A 21,472-nucleotide genomic window follows, 5' to 3' on the forward strand; every position below is an offset into this window, starting at 1 on the left:
TTTTCCTCTTTGTGTTTATTTGCTTTAGGACATATTTAAATTTTTAGCCATTTCTAAGTGTATATATTTAAGTATATACTATAATGACCATGGATTTATTTTACCTACTAATTAGGAAGATACTTTGGGGTGGTATGATCAACACAGAGAATAGTGGAAGGGATATTATCTCCCTTAATCTGAACACAACTGTCAAGTCTATCATTTATTTGCTTTCCTAGTAGCTTCTCTCCTTGGTTTCCAGTGACCTTATGAGCAAGTGACTGGTGAAGCCTAAATTCTTTTCACTTGAAAGATTTCCATGTTAAAGACTATCCATATTAAACCTGTACCTTCTTCAGTTTATGATATTTGGGTCTTGGACAAGCTACTTTATTTCCCCAGCTGTAAGCTGAGATGATATCACTAATCTTGCCAAAGATGCTGCATATAAGGTATGTCAGGTACTCAGCATACAATAAATATTCTATCATAAATGTTTAAGAAATTTAACCACTCCTTATTTATTCCCAGTAAATTTCTATCTTATTCATTTCCAAATAGTGTTCCAGATGTGATAATCTTTAGAATCTTAATTCTATTACCTGTGAATTAGCTATTCCCTCTAGTTGTTATCTGGCAACCTTTTCATAGCCTGATTAAGAGAGGAGTTTTACAGCATATCATTCAAGGTTGAAGAGTAGATTAATAATGTTACTCAAAACTATCTGGATACATCAATTAGTAAGAATCAGTGATGAATTCACTTACTTATACTATCATCTAGCTGATCACTTCTTATTCCACCCATCAATATTTCAAGGTATTTTTTTTCTAATTTTTAAAAGTCTTTTTACTTTTCAAGGCTTTCTTAAAGACATTCTAAGTTTACTGTATTGCCTTGATTCACTATGGTAATAAAACTACCAATATGTATTAAATATTCATTTAGGAGTTGTATAAGAAAAAATACATATCACAATAAGCTTATAATTTGAAATGTAAAATAGAAAATTTAAAAACAGTTTTCCAGAAACCAAACTAAGAAATTTATAGTACATAAAGTTCTGGAGATTGTTTTTGGAGAGAAGAGAAGGTGGAGAGATCAGATGAGTGAGAACCTGACACTGGCAACAGAAACAAATACCAACCTGTCATTAGAAAAAACTGCTTACATAACCACCTAAGCTACAGATAAAAAGAAAGTTCAACCACCCATTTCTTAATCTCTGCAGACACAAACAGTTTCCTAAGGATGAAGGACTATATTCACCAACAGACAAGTCAGTAGTTTTACTTGTTTGTCTAATGACAGTATGCGGACAGAAAGGTTCCGTTTCTAACCATATAACAAACTTGACACCTAAACCCCTCCCCTCCAACAAAACACACAGAAATGCTAGCTGAGATACAAGAAGTGCTTTTTAAATGCATAGCAGAAGTTATAAAAAAGAGGAAATTCTTATGGTCAAAAATTTTCAGTTTCAGAAGGAAACTAAAAACCAGAGCAAACTTGCCAATTTCGCTCATCTATGAATTTCAGCTGTAACATCTGTGAGAGGACTTTGAAAGGGCAGTGGGCAATAACAGATGCACCTCCCCTTGTGTCCACAGTATAGCTGGGAGACACGTAAGTTCACACCAGCCCCCTAGCACAGGGAGGCGATGAGGAAAAATGTCTGTTTTGGCCTGCTAGTCTTCTCTCAGTAATTGCATGGTTCTCACCAGGTCAGGAAACCCTGAAGCCAAGAAATTAAAGAGTAGTCCTCTGTCAGGGACAGCCCTGGAACTATGACATAACCAGACATGAAACTTTTCTGGAAGGAATTATTCTTAACCCAGGTCACTCAAGATTCCCATGAGGTCCTACTGAAAATAAGCTCACCTTATAAAATCACAGAATACATGGATAAAAAGTCCACCAAAGACCCAATAAATACAAACAGAACCTAAAGTTAAAAAAGCAAAACCAAAAAACTGGACATCATGAAACAAATATAGGCAAATCTGAAGGTACATACCTAGAAATGAATAGCAACTTAAAAGGAGAAATCCAATGAATAATTTAGAAAGGAGATTATATAGCGACAAGAGAATTCATGAACTAGAAGACAGATATGAAGGCATTATAGAAAGATAAAGTACTAGAAACACAGAGGGCTTAAAAGATAAAGAGAAGAGAATGAGAAAGTCTAATAAACATTTCTAAAAAAAATGTAACCATACTGTATCTGTGAAATTTGTTCTCCATAACACTTTCATTATTGAGCAGCACTGAGTGACCTTACTATTGAAAATCCAACATATTTACTTATCATAGTATATAGATGGTTACAATTTTAAAGTTTCTCCCTCCTTTTATAGACTAATATTAACTACTTTATCATTCATATATAATACCTGGGAAACAAGTTTTAATTAAAAGCTACATCAAAGTTAGCAGTGTATTTATTTCTTCTGACTATAAGAGTGATTTTACTGATTCAGTGATTCTACTGAAAGTGATACAAGTATATACTTGAGAAGAAAAAACAAATATTTAGCCTAGAATTACAGCATGACTGACAGTTATGTCTAAAGTGTGAGAAAACTGTTGCTTGACACTTTAGGGAATTGAAGCAAGTATTAAACATTTTTTAAAAAACAACAGTAATTCACTTAGTTCAATATTAATACTTATTCAAAGTATGTGGGTGGGTTAACAATGAAGGCAAAAATACAGTTTATAAAGGCTGAATCCAAGGCAGTCACATGCTTAATATCACACCCAAGCTTTCCATCCTGGGAAAAGTCGGCTGAGATTTTTCGGGTCCATGGCCTGCTGTATGAGCAAATTCACCTGTCCACCAATGCTGAGCACGGTTCCCTCCTCTACTCCTTTCAGTTTCTCTTGCAGTCTCATCAAGACACGTTCAGCTACTTTATTGAAACTCTGGTCAATATCACTAATGACAAAAACACAAAAGTTTTAATGAGGTGGAACAGTTTAAAGGGTCTTGGGAACAGTAGAATCAAGAACAACTGTCAACAGATCCTGCTCACCTGAGATTTCGTTTGCATTCCTGATCATCTGCATTTGGAGTGGAGTGGAGCTCACTTTCATCATCTGGCCTCTGTTGTAAATATAAAGCTTTTAAAGGATTCATGGTCCAGTCAAAGAGAGGATCATAGAGGAGGACCTAGATAGAGAACATATGCATTAGAAGAACAATGCGCACTTTGACCAGTATTATAATAGAGACCAATCACATGGCAGTTGACTGGGATGGAGGGGCAAACTTATCACATGTGCTTCATGCTTCCTTGTGGAGAAAACTGCACTAACACAATGCTCTGGGCTTCTCCTCCCATCTGAATCCATTCTTACTCCCAACTGGAGGCTGACATTGTCTGACCCATGGTTCCTGACTGAAACTAATCAATTAAAAGGGCATAAGCACTAGTCACGTTCTTTCCTTCTCTCTCACCTCTTGATGAGTGTGGTCCTAGGTAAGAACATTTGCTTGTGGGCCCCAATTCTCCAAGTGGGGTGGACCAAGGGATAGATTAGGTTGTGGACGGTGGACAGCAGAAGCAAGTCTATTTGGACCTTACTCCTAAGCCATATTCTCTAACAGTTATATCAGTGATAAACCAGACATTCTGATCTCTTACTTTTTTTAGTATTATTTAATCTAATTTATTATATTTCTACAGTATAAAGCTATTCTTTACTCTAAGTTCAGACTATACTCTTTAAAAAATTTTTTTATTTATTTTAATTGGAGGATAATTACAATATTATGATGGTTTATGCCATACATCAACATGAGTCAACCACAGGTATACATGAGTCCCCCTATCATGAACCCTTTTCCCACCTCCCTCCACACCCTAGCCCTCTAGGTTGGCCCAGAGAGAGCACTGACTTTGGGTGTCCTGCTTCATGCATCGAACTTGCACTTGTCATCTGTTTTACATATGGTAATATATATGTTTCAATGCTATTCTCTCAAATTATTCCACCCTTGCCTTCTCCCAGAGAGTCTAAAAGTCTGTTCTTTACATTTGGTCTCTTCTGCTGTCCTGCATGTGGGATTATCATTACTGTGTTTCCAAATTCCATATATATGTATGTATATATATATGCATTAATATACAGTATCTGTGTTTCTCTTTCTGATTCAACTTCATTCATATAACAGGCTCCACTTTCACCCATCTCATTAGAACTGACTCGACTGCATTCCTTTTTGTAGCTAAGTAATATTCCATTGTGTATATGGACCACAACTTCCTTATCCATTCATCTGCCGATGGACATCTAGGCTGCTTCCATGTCCTGGCTATTGTAAAATAGTGCTGCAATGAAAAGTGGAGTACATGTGTCTCTTTCAATTCTGTTTCCCTTGGGGTTTCTGCCCAGCAGTGGGATTGCTGGGTCATATGGCAGTTCTATTCCCAGTTTTTTAAGGAATCGCCACACCATTCTCCATAGTGGAGGTACAAGTTTGCATTGCCACCAACAGTGTAAGAGGGTTCCCTTTTTCCCACAACGTCTGCAGCATTTATTTGTAGGCTTTTTGATGATGGCCATTTTGACCAGCATGAGATGATACATAATTGTGGTTTTGATTTACATTTCCTTAATAATGAGTGATCTTGAGCGTCTCTTCATGTGTTTATTAGCCATCTGTATGTCTTCTTTGGAGAAATGTCTGTTCAGTTTTCTTACCTATTTTTTGATTGGGTTGTTCGTTTTTCTGGTGTTGAGCTTCATGAGCTGCTTGTATATTTTGGAGATTAATTCTTTGTCAGTTGCTTCATTTGCTATTATCTTCTCCCATTCTGAAGGTTGTCTTTTTACCATGCTCATTGTTTCCATCGTTGTGCAGAAACTTTTAAGCTTAATTAGGTCCCACTTGTTTATTTTTGTTTTTATTTCCATTATTCTGGGAGGTGGATCAGAGAGTGTTCTGCCTGTTTTCCTCCAAGAGTTTTATACTTTAGGGTGTTACATTTAAGTCTTTAAATCCATTTTTGAGTTAATTTCTGTGTATGGTGTTAGAAAGTGTTCTAGTTTCATTCTTTTAAATGTGGTTGACCAGTTTCCCCAGCACCACTTATTGAAGAGACTGTCTTTTCTCCATTGTGCATTTTTGCCTCTTTTGTCAAAGATAAGGTGTCCATAGGTGTGTGGATTTATCTCTGGACTTTCTATTTTGCTCCACTGATCTACACTTCTGACACAAAGCCAGTGCCATACCGTCCTGATGACTGTGGCTTTGTAGTAGAGTCTGAAGTCAGGAAAGTTCACTCCTCCACTTCCATTCTTCTTTCTCTAGATTGCTTTGGCTATGTGAGGTTTTGTGTGTTTCGATAAAAACTGTGAAATTATTTGTCCTGGTTCTGTGAATGACACTGTTGGCAATTTGATGGGGATTATAGATTGCTTTCAGTAGTATACTCATTTTCACTATAATGATTCTTCCAATCCACGGACATGGTATATTTCTCCATCTATTTGTGTAATCTTTCACTTCTTTCATCAGTATTTTATAGTTTTCTATATATAGGTCTTTTATTTCTTTAGGTAAATTTATTCCTAAGTATTTTACTCTTCTCTTTGCAATGGTGAATGGGATTGTTTCCTTAATTTCTTTTTCTGATTTTTCATTGCTAGTGTATAGGAATGCAAAGGATTTCTGTATATTAACTTTATATCCTACAACTTTACTATCTTCATTGATTAGCTCTGGTAATTTTCTGGTGGCATCTTTAGGTTTTTCTATGTTGAGGATCATGTCATCTGTGAGAGTTTTACTTCTTTTCCAATCTGGATTCCTTTTATTTCTTTTTCTTCTCTGATTGCTGTGGCTAGGACTTCCAAAACTATGTTCAACACTGGTGGTGAGCATGGGCACTTAAGTATGTCCTTCTGTCCTGAAGAGTTTCTATTGAAAGACCAGCAGTTATACTAATGGGGATCCCCTTGTATTTTATTTGTTGCTTTCCCCTTGCTGTTTTTAATATTTGCTGTTTGTGTTTTTGTTAGTTTGATTAACATGTGGTTTGAGGTTTTTTGCCTTGGGTTTATCCTGTTTGGGACTCTCTGGGTTTCTTGGACTTGGGTGGCTATTTCCTTTCCCATTTTAGGGAAGTTTTTGACTATTATCTCCTTAAGTATTTTCTCATGCCCTTTCTTTTAGTATTCTTCCTCTGGGACACCTCTGATTTGAATGTTGGGGTGTTTAACATTGTCCCAAAGGTCTCTCAGGTTGTCCTCATTTCCTTTTATTCTTTTTTCCACTCAGCTTCATTTATTTCCACCATTTTATCTTACACCTCACTTATCCTTTCCTTCTGTCTCAGTTACTGTACTGCTGGTTCCCTCCATAGTGTTTTTAATCTCAGTTATTGCACTGTTCATTATTGAGTGACTCATTTCTTCTAGGTTCTTGTTAAACATTCCTTGCATCTTCTCAATTCATGTCTCCAGTCTATTTATCTGTAACTCCATTTTGTTTTCAAGATTTTAGATCATCTTTGCTATCATTATTCTGAATTCTTTTCGAGGCAGACTCCCTATCTCCTCCTCTTTGGTTTGGTTTGGTGGGTTTTTATCATGTTCCTCCACCTGCTGGGTATTTCTCTACCTTTTTATTTTGTTTAGATTGCTGATTGGGGTCCCCTTTCTGCAGGCTGAAGGGTCGTGACTCCTCTTAATTGTGGTGTCTGCTCCCTGTGGGTGGGGCTGGACCAGTGGCTTGTCAGGGTTTCCTGGTTGGGGAAACTTGTCTGTGCTCTGGCGGATGGAGGTGGATCTCTTCTCTCTGGAGTGCAATTAAGTGTCTAGTAGTGAGTTTTGTGATATCTATGGGTTTGGTATGGCTTTGGGCAGCCTGACCCCTAATGTTCAGAGTTGTGTTCCTGTTTTGTTAGAGAATTAGCATCAGGTGTCTCACACTGGAACTTGCTGGCTCTTGGGTGGAACTTGGTTTCAGTGTAGGTATGGAAACTTTTGGGTGGGCTTTTCTCTATTAACGTTCCCTGGCATCAGGAGTTCTATGATGGTCTAAAGTTCTGGAGTTGAGCCTTCTGCCTTTGGGTTTTGGTTCCCCTCTTAGTAGCCTCGAGATTGCTCCACCCACAGGGCTTCTTTGCTTATCTTGGCTTCCTCTGTTTGCAAGTCTCTTCAGTGTCTAATCTCTGCCCTGACACGAGGAAGTGAAGGTGACCACTTATTCACGCTCACTCACTCAGTTGTGCTGTGGAGAGGAAGGGACACTGCAAACAAAATTGGCTGATATGTGGGTATGTGTGGGGAGTCCTCGCAGTGGATGGACCACACTGCGTCTGCTGCAGCCCAAAGTGGCATGTACTTCCCGGGTCCACACTGCTCACGCTCCCAGGTGCTCTGCGAGGGCACTGTCCCAAGTGGACGCTGCATTTTGAGGACTTCCCAGGTCCGAGCTGCTCAGGTGACCGGGCGCTCAGTGAGCACAACGTCCCAGGTAGACCATGAGTCTTACGCACCCGCCCGGTCCTGGCCGCCTGGTTTCCCAGGTGCACCACCAGGGCACAGTCCCGGGTGTGCTATGTGTCTCTTCTGGAAAGTCGGTCTCAGGCTGTGATGCTCCAGGCCGATGTGATCTGTCCAGGACCCCAGCAAGATGTGGTTTGTGACTGGCAGCCTGTTCACAGTTTAGCGGGAGATGTGATCTCGGGGCCGAGACTGCAGTGGCCCCTTGCCTTCTGCCTCTGGCTGTCACACTGCTGCCTCTCTGCCACCAGGAAGGGAGGGTCGTAAACAGCAGCAGGCCTGTTCTCCTTTGGTATTCTCTAGGGCACAACCCTTTGTTCTGTGAGCACGCCAAGTGTCACCATGCCAGTTACAGCCTACCTGCAGGAAAGGTCCATTTTTTTTTTTGTCTATCTGGCATTCCCATGGTTAGGGTTGCTATGCCCCTTCAGCCCCCTCAGATTGTCCTCAGGCCATTTAAACCCAGTCCTTATCCTAAGGACCGACGATGCAGCCCACACCCAGCCCACACCTCCATGCCCAGCCCCTGCTTGCTACGGGCAGACACAAGCATCTGAACTGTTTCTCTGTGGTAATTGCGGTTAGGTGCGTATTCTTGGTGTTTTATTTTCTGGTCATGTTGCCCTCTGAGATTCCAAAGCTCCCCACTGATCCCTCCTGTTATTGTGTGGAATCTTCTCCTTTACAACTCCCTCCCCAGGACAGGTCTCTGTCCCTAAATCCTTTGTCTCTCTTTTTGTCTTTTATCTTTTGTTCTATCTCCTTTTAGGTTGCCTTTCTGGGTGTTTGGTGTCCTCCACGAGTGTTCAGAAGTTGTTTTGTGGAAGTTACTCCACATTCAAATGATCTTTTGATGTATTTGTGGGGAGAAAGTGATCTATCTCCCTGTCCTATTCCTCTGCCATATTCTATATATTATTCTTAAGGTTCTTTCTTTTTCACTCAGTTCCAAATTTGGGTAGGAGAAAAAAGGTATAATTTATTGAAAACTCCTCAGAACCAAAGGTCTAGTGCTATGGTTGGCATTCGGAAATCTATATATGGAGCAGTATTTGAATACCAAAATAATTTGCAAACATAATGACAGAAGAGTAGACTAAAATAACATTCCAGAGGACTGGGATCCAGCAAAACTCTTGAGAAGTACCCTGATAAAGATGAAGATACAAAGTCCATAGTGAGGTCAATTGGGAAACTACTCTTGAAGACTGGAACAGCCACACCAAATAATTTGAGGAAATTCAGACAGATTTATAGAGGAAAGAACAGGCAGATCAGTGTAAAATATACAAAGCTTATAAGGCTTATGTTACACAGTTATTGCAGGTGGAGATGCAGATCACTTCTCAAGTCTGAAACTCCCCAAGTTTCCATCTTACTCACTAAAATCTAAAGTACTCACACTCATGTAGGAACCCCTAGATAATCTGTCCACTCTTACCTATCTAATTTTATATTCTGCTACTCTTTAAACAATGAGGTTCCTGAGCAATTTGGCACTCAACCAGTAAAACTTCTGAGGCATTGAGGAAATTACCCTCTTCCACCAAGTGGTAACTCAGGATTCAAATACCAAAGGAACCCCTAAATCTACTCAGGCACAAAAAACCTTTTGATTGAGACTGAGCAGAATAAAATACTGGGGAATATATTAAATTTCTTTGGATCTTAAATCAATTTGAAAATTTTAGATTTTTTTGGCTTAAGTGCAAAAAAGCAAGATAATTTAATTTTATATCTTGACTTCTACATTATTGACACATCCATGTTATCGTTTATTCTTGCTGCAGAACCAACGGCAAACTGTAATAAATGATATCATGTATAAACATAATATGGGAAAAAGGAAAGCTTTTCCAGCCTTGAGAACAGCACATCCTTGGAATTAATTTTATGAACATAGCGTTGGGACCTATTTTAACCCTCTTTGTACCAAAAATGTATATTGCCACCAGTAGTTGAAAGATCTATAAAGAAGACTTTGGTTTATTAAAGGTTGCAGACATAGGACCACCCTAAAAGACTATTAATTTCACCCTCCTTGGCATATAGTTCCACCCATTGTTGATCACAGGTTTAATGGTTAATGCCAGTGAATTAACAGAGATTCTCAACCTTGGCTGCCAGTAGAAGAGTTTTTTATAAAATACAAGTGTTCTTGTCTCATCCCTAGACATTCAAATTTGGTCAACAAGTGTTGTTTAAAACAATTCTACTTCCAAGCTTCTCTGCGGAGATACTCTCCTGGTCTCTTGCCCCCCATACCCTGTACTAGGAGAGAAAAGGACTGCCTCGGGTACTCAGTTCTCACTTGGGTAGAATTAATGTCATAAGTACTGGAAATTCGCTGGACTTCCTTCCCTTTCTGCCCTGATCAACATGAAGCAGCAACCCTGATGGAGTGTTTAGACCCTGTAGGCCCAAACCCCACTCAGTGGTCTGTCCCCAGGCTAAGAAATTAGAGAGGCACTGAAGTGGCGCCAGGAGCAAGCCAGACTGGCCCTCACTCCTCGGTCGTGTTCCCGCAGTAACAGTGCTGACACTCTGATCTCCATCTGTCTCACTACATGGTTATGAACCTGGGCAGGGAAAGGAGATAAAATTTACTGATTTCTCTTAAAACTCCAAAGGAAACCATTCTGGAAATAATACAAGATAACTAAGTTGTCAGCGCTGATGTATATATTGAAGACTAGAGGTTACTTACAGTGCTGTACATTCCAAGAAACCTGAGGGGACTGAAGGCATTTCTAAACCACTATTAACTCTCCTGCTGCCAGTATCATCCCACATCTTTAAAACAAAGAACTGAACCTCAAATCAGTGCCCTCCTAACAAGATAGTAGTCTATTAGGTAGAGAAATAAAAATTTCCTTATAATATACTTTACCTCTACAATGGTTAACAGCGTTTCCTTAGAATTTCTCATTACCTCCATGGTTTTCTCACAGCATCTACAAAAACATTGTAAATATGAATTTTATACCAACATTTTCAACATATCTTTATCTCCTATATATTCCTGTCTAGTGTGCTGAAACTATTTTTGTTAATAATTCCCAAACTAACATCTCAAAGAACACAGTGCTTGGTAGAGTGAGTTTTCAGTAGATGTTTCTGAAAAGAATATAAGCTTAGCATTTATAAGAATAACATAGTACTACTATGAAACATTTCTTTCAGATGATTATTATGGTAATCAATAGTTTACTTTCACTAGAATCTGCCAAGTTAAAAGTTGAGGGTGTAGACTAAAGAAAGAATATTGAGTATGTAGACCTATGCTGGGAAAGCTACAGGGAACTGTAAAGTTGGCAGGAATTGGTATCAGACCATAAACTTCTTTAAGATAAATTATGCACCCAAGAATGAGCACCCAATAGAAGTTCTGATCAAAAAAAAAAAAAAGATTTAGCTAGGACAAAGGTATGAAAAGTAAAGGCAGGCTGTGTTCAGAGGCAGTAAGGGAGAACAGTATTTATATTATATTGAGTGACATCCTAGGTCGTTTGAAGGAAGGAAATTACTGTTTCTATCCAGTCTTTTCCTTAGTAGTAGTAAAGCACTGGAATGTAATTCTAGCAATGCATTCTACAATCTTTAGAAATCAATAATCTGAATAATTTGACACCAAAAATCATCTACCCTACCTTACCTTATTTGGCTTACCTTCTGAAAACACCTTCAACACCAGTAATGCCCATCCCATCCACAATATCTCTGGTAAGTCTAAAAGGAACTGTTTCAGGAGTAGGAAGGATTTTGCCCTGTTCAAAAGCAACTCCTAAATTAAAAAATAAAGTGAGGTTAGGAGATCACATAGCTAATTTACTTTCCTCTAAACTGGCCTGTGAACTTTGCAGAGGCACCAAATAATTAATCACCAATAGTCAATCAGTACTAGAATACAGTCATTTATTCTATGCTCTGCCTGCCTTCTTTATCTTCAACATGCTCCAGAAAAATCAACCTCAAATTTTAAAAAACAAGTTAAAAAATTATTTATTAACATACAATCAGAGAAATCTATATTAAAGGGTGACTTTTAAGAATAAGGTAGTGAAGGGTAGAATTTAAAATGCAGAAGATATGTATATATATCTTTTACCCATTTTTCCCCAATGGTAACATCTTGCAAAAAACTATAGTACAATATTACAACCAGGATGTTGACACTGATACAATTAAGATATAGAATATTTCCATCACTATAAGGATCTCTCGTGCTATATTATTGTTGTTCAGTCGCCAAGCTGTCTGACTCTTGATGACCCCATGTACTGCAGCATACTAGGCTTCCCTGTCCCTCACCATCTCCCAGAGTTTGCCCAAGTTCATGTCCATTGAATTGATGATGACATCCAACCATCTCATCCTCTGTTACCCCCTTCTCCTTCTGCCTTCAATGTTTCCCAACATCAGGGTCTTTTCCAATGAGTCAGTTGTTCGTATCAGGAGGCCAAAGTATCAGAACTTCAGCTTTAGCACCTGTCCTTCCAATGAATATTCAGGGTTAACTTTCTTCAAGATTGACTGGTTTGATCTCCTTGCTGTCCGAGGGACTCTCAAGAGTATTCTCCAGCACCACAGTTTGAAAGCATCAATTCTTTGGGCTCTGCTATATTAGCTTATGCTATATTAGGCACATCTATATACCTCCCAAGGCCTATCCCTACTCTCTCTTCTAGTAATCACTGATCTGTTTTCCATTTTTATAATTTTGTAATTTCATGCATGTTATATAAATGGAGTTAAACAGTATCTAACCTTTTGGGATTGGTTTTTCACTCAACATAATTCTCAAGAGAATTATCCAAATTGTCATCTATACTGAGTTGTATTCCATGGTAGAGATGTACCATTTTGCTTAAGCATTTGCCCATTTAAAGGACATCTGGATTGCTTCCAATCTGGGGCTATTATGAAGAAATCTGCTATAATTTGTGGTATAGGTAAGTATCCTTTTATGTGCTGAGTTTACTAACTGCATATCTTGTTTGATGAAATGTCTATTCATGCCTTTTACCCATTTAATAACTGTTTTTGTTTTGTTTATATTGGTGAACTTTGAGAGTTCTTAGGGGCTATGCTTTAGATGTCAAGTCTAAGGACTCTTTGTCTAGCCCAAGTTGCTGAAGATTTTCTCCTTTTCTTTCTCTGTTGTCATACTGGATGATTTCTACTCTTCTGTCTTCATGTTCACTGATCCTTCCTTCTGCTTCTTGAGCTTAACCACTGAGTTAAAATTTTAAGTATTGCATTTTACTGTTCTAAAATTTTCACCTGGTTCTTTCATATGTCCTATTTTTATGCTGAGACTGCTTCCACGCTGAGACTTACTACCTTTTCATTTGTTTTAAAAATGTTTGCAATTGCTCCTTGAAGCATTTTTATGATGGTTGCTTTAAAATCTTTTTCAGATAATCCTTTGTCATCTTAGTGCTGATATTTATTGTTTCTCATTCAAACTATGATTTTCCTGACAAATGATTTTCAATTGAAATCGACTTTTTTGTATATTACATAATGAGACTCTGGATTTATATTTCTGCTTTTGCTGGCTTTTGAAGTAACCACACAGAAGTAACTGCTAAGTGATGATAGAAGACCAGATTCCTCACTTGGCCTCCTCTGACATCCAAGAGGAGAGGGGTTTCCTTGCTATAGCTGGGTGAGACTGAAGTCCAGGCTTCCTGCATGGTTTCCACTGACACCATGGGTGAGTTGGAGGAAAAACAAGGTTTGAAAAATACAGACAAGGAGGTAAACAGAATATATGTTACAGTGCGATGGTCGAATATATTGTTATTGGAGTCCCAGAAAGAGAAGGGAGAATGTGGATGGGTACTATGACATTACTATGACTGAGAATACAGCAGAAGTGACACTGTGCCAGTTGCATGCTAGCCCTTAACTTCCACTTCCTTCCTCTTAGAGCCCTGAGATGTGTTATAAGAAATTCAGGTTATATGGCTGATTCATGTTGATGTTTGGTAGAAACCAACGTTAACACTGTAAGGTAATTATCCTTCAATTAAAAAAAAAAAAGACCCCAGGCAAAGATGAACAAATCTTAGGGAGAACTACTTTAAAAAAATAATAAACTAATGTACTTTTAATCACATACACAAAAAAAGTTCAGGTTACTCTGCTATACAGAGAGGCCACATGGAGGAGCAATGAAGCATCAGATGTGTAAGAAGCCATCCTAGACACTGGCCCAGTTTAACCCTAAGGCAAATTCAGCCCCAGGTTCTGACTACAATAGCATGAAAGATCCTAAGTGAGAACTGTCCAGCTGAGTCCAGTCAACCCATAGACGATGAGAGATAATAATAGTAGTTTTAAGCTACTAAATATAGGGTGGTTTCTTATGCAGCAATGGATAGTCAAAGAGAGACACACAGAAAAGTGAATCAATTAACAAAGTCATTCAAGTGTATGGATATTGAGATTTTACAAAACAAACCTATGTAACCAGCATTCCAGAAGACCCATCCCATCTCCCTAACAATCATGAACCACCTCTTCAAAGGGTTACCACTATCCTGACTTCTAATACTGTAGATTAATTTTATCAGTATTATACAGTATATATTCTTTTGTACTTAGATTCTTTCACTTAATATTGTATTTGTGAGTTTTCCATGTTGTGTATGGCTCTAGTTCATTCATTCTAATTCATTATTATATAGTATTTCATTTTATGAATACAATAAAATTCATTCGTCCATTTTCCTATCCAAGTACTAACCAGGCCCAAGCCTGCTTAGCTTTCAAGATCAGACAAGACTGGATGCATTCAGGGTGGTGTGGTTATAGACCATTCATTCACTCTATTTGTGATGGGGGTTAGGGCTATCTCCAGTCTGGGGTATTATGAATAGTACTACTATGAACATTCTTATACACATGGTGTGCATTTCTACTGCAGCGGAATTGCTGGGTCACAACTCCCAGCTTTAGCAGATAATGCTGAACAGTATCACAAAGTAGCTATACCAATTTACCTTTCTCATTTATAGATGCCTTTAGCACGGCCTGAACATAGGTTGGCATACTACTATCTCTACTTTGCCCCTTCCAGACCACTGTTCTTTCATTCTCATGCAAAATTTCACTCCTCTACTGAATTCCCACATTCAGGCTCTAACAACTCCACTCATTCTCATATTTACTATCCCCCAGCTTCTAAGAATTACTCTCAAATTCATTGAACGTTGACATGGATCTAGCTCACGATCTTCCTCTCTGTCCTAACTCTGGAATTCATTCTGGGGAAAATCATACAATATCCTTGAACTTATCTGTTCTAATGAAATTCCGTTTTACTCTCTCTTAGCAAACCGCTAAGCAAAAACTTATACTATAAAACTTCAGTTCAGTTCAGTTCAGTCATGTCAACTCTCTGCGACGCCATGGATTGCAGCATGCCAGGCTTCCCTGTCCATCACCAACTCCTGGAGCTTGCTCATACTCATGTCCATCGAGTCAGTGATGCCATCCAACCATCACATCCTCTGTCGTCCCCTTCTCCTCCTGCCTTCAATCTTTCCCAGCATCAGGGTATCTTCCAACGAGTCAGCTCTTCGCATCAGGTGGCCAAAGTACTGGAGCTTCAGTATCAGTCCTTCCAATGAATATTCAGGGTTGATTTCCTTTAGATTGACTGGTTTAATCTCCTTGAAGTCTAAGGGACTTTCAAGAGTCTTCTCTAACACAACAGTTCAAAAACATCAATTCTTCAGCACTCAGCTTTCTTTATGGTCCAACTCTCACATCCTGGAGATGTGAGAACTGGAAAAACCATAGCTTTGACCAGATGGATCTTTGCTGGCAAAGTAATATCTCTGTTTTTTAATATGCTGTCTAGGCTGGTTAAAGCTTTTCTTCCAAGGAGCAAGCATCTTTTAATTTCATGGCTGCAGTCACCATCTGCAGTGATTTTGGAGCCCAAGAAGATAAAATCTGTCTCTGTTTCCATCGTTTCCCCATCTATTTGCCATGAAGTGATGGGACTGGATGCCATGATCTTCATTTTTTGAATGCTGAGTTTTAAGCCAGTTTTTTCACTCTTCTCTTTCACTTTCAAGAGGCTCTTTAGTTCCTCTTCACTTTCTGCCATAAGGGTGGTGTCATCTGGATATCTGAGGTTATTGATATTTCTCCCAGCAATCTGGATTCCAGCTTGTGCTTCATCCAACCTGGCATTTTCCATGATGTACTCTGTCTATAAGTTAAATAAGTAGGGTGACAATATACAGCCTTAAGGTACTCCTTTCCCAATTAGGAACCAGTCCATTGTCCCATGTCCAGTTCTAACTGTTGCTTCTTGACCTGCATACAGATTTCTCAGGAGGCAGGTAAGGTGGTCTTGTATTCCCATCTCTTTAAAAATTTGCCAGTTTGTTGTGATCCACACAGTAAAAGGCTTTTATCATAGTCAATGAAGCAGAAGTAGATGTTTTTCTGGAATTCTCTTGCTTTTTCTGTGACCCAATGGATGTTGGCAATTTGATTTCTTGTTCCTCTGCCTTTTCTAAATCTAGCTGGAACATCTGGACTATAAAACTTATCTTCTCCTAAAACAGTACTTCCTAAGTAATCTTAAATTCTACATTCTGATCAAAACCTCTTCTCCGTCTACCCCTTTATTCTTATTAAATAATCTTCAAACTCATCAAGATTTCTAGTTTATTAGTCTCTCTTCTTTCCCTACGCAGCTCAGGGTATACCCTACAAAGTTGATTACTCTTGCTAGTACTTTAAATTTTCCTGGCCCTTTGTTCCTCTATACTCACCATTTCAAAGTAGAACTTAACTCTAACCAGTCAGAATGGCTGCTATCCAAAAGTCTACAAGCAATAAATGCTGGAGAGGGTGTGGAGAAAAGGGAACCCTCTTACACTGTTGGTGGGAATGCAAACTAGTACAGCCCACTATGGACAGCTGTGTGGAGATTCCTTAAAAAACTGGAAATAGAACTGCCATATGACCCAGCAATACCACTCCTGGGCATACACACCGAGGAAACCAGATCTGAAAGAGACACGTGCACCCCAATGTTCATCGCAGTACTGTTTATAATAGCCAGGACATGGAAGCAACCTAGATGCCCATCAGCAGGCGAATGGATAAGGAAGCTGTGGTACATATACACCATTGAATATTATTCAGCCGTTATAAAGAATTCATTTGAATCAGTTCCCATTATACAGAGTGAAGTAAGCCAGAAAGATAAAGACCAATACAGTATACTAACACATATGTATGGAATTTAGAAAGATGGTAACGAATATGCAAAACAGAAAAAGAGACACAGATGTACAGAACAGACTTTTAGATTCTGTGGGAGAAGGCGAGGGTGGGATGTTCTGATAGAATAGCATTGAAACAAGTATACTATCAAGGGTGAAACAGATCACCAGCCCAGGCTGGATGCATGAGACAAGTGCTTGGGGCTGGTGCACTGGGAAGACCCAGAGGGATGGGATGGAGAGGGAGGCAGGAGGGGGGATCGGGATGGGAAACACATGTAAATTCATGGCTGATTCATGTCAATGTAAGGGAAAAACCACTACAATATTGTAAAGTAATTAGCCTCCAACTAATAAAATAAGTGGAAAAAAAAGAAGAACTTAACTCTAAGGATATTGAGGACTGCTGGAAGAAATCATATGATGACACTACAAATTTAGGATTATTATCTTAGGAAAGCATCCATTAAAATACTTGGGAAGTCTTACATATCCCTTTCTAGTCAATTCATGGTCTCATTTCCACAGTACGCATTTAAAAATTTTTATTGTTCTTTTAGGGTCAATTACTATACCTCCAATTCTTAGCAAATAAACATGTTTTTCAGTTCTCAGAGAAAATGGAATAGCAAATATAATTTCTCAAATTCTTTCCCCTCTGGCTAAAGACTTTCCTAATGATAATGTGCTCATCCTTTCTTCTTCTACATGCTTCCAGTATAAAGCCAACTCTCCACACTCATACTTTGTGATTTCCCTTGCTATTTTAATTATCTTTGACTCTCTCCTATAAGTACCTCCCATTACTTAAGAAAGCAAATGAGCAAGTTCTCTGGCAGTCCAGTGGTTAGGACCCCACACACTCACTGCCAAGGGCCCAGGTTTGGTCTCTGGTCAGAGAATTAAGGTCCTACAAGTCATGCAGTGTGGCCAAAAAAAGAAAGAGAGCAAATGAATAAGAACAAAAACACGTCAAAATCCCAAAAATGGGTGGGGGAGGGGACCAAATAAGTACCTCCCATCTCTGTAGCAAATTTCTCTTCATTCTTCTCTTACTTCTAAACTTGCAGAACAGTTCCACATTATTAGCCTACATGTCCTTAACTTCCATTCAATCCTTGCCTTTTCACAACCTCACTTCCTCCATTCTATCCAAAGTTTACTAAGATTGATTAATTAAGTTCAATGGCCTATTTTCAGCATTCATCTTATTTGACCTTTCTGCATCAGATACTACTGAGCACAGTGCTTCTTCCTCCATGAAACTTTATTCTCTCTTGGCTACCAAGATAGCCCTACTTCTAGTTTCTGTGATTCTATTACTTGCTGATTATTCCTCGTTTTTTTTCTGACTCAGCCTTTTTCTTCCCCTTCTTTCTTTTGGGCCGTGCTGTGCAGCTTGTGGGATCTTTGTTCCCCAACCAGGAAATGAGCCTGGGCCCTGGACAGTGAGAGCACTGAGTCCTAACCACTGGACCACTGGGGAATATCCAAGACTCAGGCTTTTGAATGCTGGTATTCCTTACAATTCTATCCTTAGTCCTCTTCATCAAGAATGATGTATCAGATTAGAACCTCCTCTAGTCCAGTGACTAACTGTAATCTATTTGCTTAAAGTTCTATATCTCTTACTATTTTCAACATCTTTACTTTCCTATATATTAAACTGCCTACTTATCCTGGAAATGCCATTAATACCTCAAAACTACACACAAAACTAAGCTCACCAGTTTCTTATTTTCCACAAAACCCGCTGTTTTCCTTATTTAGAAGCTTCAATTATCTTGGAGTCCTCTCTCCCATTGTTTCCACATCTTATATCACTGGTGCAAAATTACTACAAAAATGTCCCTAAATCCAATCTCACTGGTCTATACAACTTTAGTCCAAATCATCTCTTGTCTAAACTATTATAATCTCCCCTAACTTGTATTCCTACTGCTAATACTGTTCTCCAAATTATCTTTCCAATAAACAGGATTATGTCCTGATCAAATATATCTTCGTTCACTTTCCATTGTTTAAAAGATTAAGTTGAAACTTCTTGGCCTGGTTTTTTATAAACCAGTCTATATCTCAAGCTACTCAACTACATACAAACTTCACTCCAGCCACACTTAATTTCTCACCATTCCTACAACATGCTATATCTTCAATATCCTTCCCTTCATTATCTGCTCTATCTTCTCTCTAGATTATCCTTTCTTTCTCTTTGACTTGGCTTAAATGTCACTCATTATCTGAAGCAGAAGTAGCTACTCCCTCCAGTATCACTGTGTTTAAGCTTTTTTTTTTAAAGTTTTGATATATCCATTTCTCTTTCATACTTGCAATCCTGGTAGGCAAACAACAACAAAAATTTCTTGATGACCAAATATTTACTGAACAAAGAAATATATCTTTGGTTACTTACCTAAATCTATATGTACAAGTTCTGCTGACTGCTCATTTATCAAGATATTCTGTACATGTCTATCACCAAGTCCAAGTATGTAACCAACTAGAAAAAAAAAAAAAAACACCTGAAATCACTGATATCATCTATTTCTACAATACAATTAGCCATGATTTGAACTAATACTATTGACTATTAGGCTTTTTTGCCTACTAAAGGAAATTTTGTACATTTTGTACATTTCCTTTTGGCCATGCTCAGTTTAAGTCAAATCTTGCCAGCTATTTTAATTTATACAGCATTTTACAAATCCTAGATGATTTGTTTAAAAAAATTTTCCCCTGCTGGCTTCCCTGCTGGCTCAGCGGTAAAAAATCTCCCTGCCAACGCAGGAGACACGAGTTCAATCCCTGATCTGGGAAGATCCCATATGCCCTATGCTGTGGAGCAACTGAGTCCATGTATCACAACTAAAAAAATTTTTTAAATAAATTAAAAAAATAAAAAGATTTTCTCTTTACTAATACGTACATATATTAAAATATTTGTACTTATAAAAATAAGTGTGGTTAAAATTGAGACCTATTATTTACCAAAGCAGTGCATTATATATACTCAAATATTTATTAAGTATACTTTTAAATTGAGATGCCTATGGGTAAGTTCTTCATTCTTCAGTGAAACTTTCTTCTGCTTGATGAATTATATTTAACACAAATTAATCATTAATTAATTTAATCAGGTATATATACAGGAAAAACTACATTTCTCTTTTTAAGACAGATGATAGCATGCTTTGAAATGTAACCTAATGAAAAACACCATGAGATATGTTACAGAAAAAATAGTGAACAGAGTGTCAGGATGCCTGGGATGCATGGCTAGCTCTGTCATTAACTGGGTCTACTTTCCTGTTCATAAACTAAATTAGCAGAATCAGATTAACGATTCTCAATGTAGAAAAAAAGAGGGCTTCATTATTACCTAGAAACTTTTCAAAACATACACGTCCTGCCTTCCTGATATACTGTATCTAAGTGATGAAAAGTGTTCTTTTATTAAAAACAATAGATCACTGATATTCCTGTTAGTTTCTATACTCTGAGATGTTATTAACTGCTAATTAACTGTTAATTCCAAACTCTTAGAAATTAAAAAGTCAGAATATATATCGTACACAGAATATTTAAATATATATCATTATTCCTATTCCTATTAAACAGAATCAATCATTGGGTGTTAATATCATAGTATTATAAAGGCTGTATGCAAAAGACCAGTAACAATTAAAGGAAATAACTTAAATGGAATTATCATGAGTTTTATTATTTTCGAAAGAAAATCCCAGAAAATAATACATTGAAGGAAGAGAAAATAAGACATATTCCTTATAAATTAAAGAAGAAAAATAATCAGTCTTATTTCTCTTCCTGGAAAAAAAGAAATTCTTTCCTGCCAAAATAAGAAGAGCTATATTTAGAAGCTAAGAATCAGGATCAACAAGAAACACACTGATCTAATGATGGTGGCTTGGTGAAAACCACGATCACCATCATCATCTCCCTGTAACACAGAATGTAGGAAGTGCTGAATCTACTAAAATGTATAAGAAGATTACCAATAGAAGAAGTAGCCACACTCCGAGTATAAGCCAATCGTTTCTCAAACCACACTGCTGGATCCAAGAATTTTTCCATGCAGAAGTAACGGAAAACTGGTTGAAAATTTTGGCAAATCTCCATGAAAGCTTCATATTTCTCTTCAAAAGACTTTTTCTGCACATCCTTTAATAGATAAAATATAAAATTATTTTCTCAGTATTGTGTTCAACTAATACATACTAGGCACTCGACCCAGAAAGCGCCACAAAATCATGCAAATCAAGAGGTTCAAATATTCGTGTTTACTTTAAGAACACTCGTGAGACTGCCCAGGCCATAAAGGTTATGCATATCCAAAAAGCCACCAAGTATCTGAAGGATGTCACTTTAAAGAAACAGTGTGTGCCATTCCGTCATTACAACGGTGGAGTTGGTAGGTGTGCACAGGCCAAACAGTGGGGCTGGATGCAGGGTCGGTGGCCCAAAAAGAGTGCTGAATATTTACTACACATGCTCAAAAATGCAGAGAGTAATGCTGAACTTAAAGGCTTAGATGTAGATTCTCTGGTCATTGAGCACATCCAAGTGAACAAAGCCCCCAGGATGCGGCGCAGGACTTACAGAGCTCACGGTCGGATCAATCCCTACATGAGCTCTCCCTGCCACACTGAGATGATCCTTACTGAAAAAGAACAGATTGTTCCTAAACCAGAAGAGG

At 38.1% G+C, this 21,472-nt stretch overlaps 1 protein-coding gene across 3 annotated transcripts in view; it reads right to left on the reverse strand.

The window, feature by feature from the left end:
- Window positions 1–660: 660 nt before the first annotated feature.
- Window positions 661–21,472, reverse strand: part of ATM (ATM serine/threonine kinase) — a 136,159-nt gene continuing 115,347 nt past the window's right edge. For all 3 annotated transcript variants that reach the window (XM_065944050.1, XM_065944048.1, XM_065944049.1), the window contains exons 57-62: window positions 20,772–20,937; window positions 19,172–19,258; window positions 11,171–11,285; window positions 10,392–10,455; window positions 3,022–3,158; window positions 661–2,924 (exon numbers count right to left, since the gene is read on the reverse strand). In XM_065944050.1, coding sequence (XP_065800122.1) covers window positions 2,741–2,924; window positions 3,022–3,158; window positions 10,392–10,455; window positions 11,171–11,285; window positions 19,172–19,258; window positions 20,772–20,937 — 753 coding nt within the window. In that variant the 3' untranslated portion in view covers window positions 661–2,740. The remainder of the gene's footprint in view (window positions 2,925–3,021; window positions 3,159–10,391; window positions 10,456–11,170; window positions 11,286–19,171; window positions 19,259–20,771; window positions 20,938–21,472) is intronic.

This window comes from Muntiacus reevesi, chromosome 9, assembly GCF_963930625.1.
Source record: "Muntiacus reevesi chromosome 9, mMunRee1.1, whole genome shotgun sequence".
Taxonomy (NCBI): domain Eukaryota; kingdom Metazoa; phylum Chordata; class Mammalia; order Artiodactyla; family Cervidae; genus Muntiacus; species Muntiacus reevesi.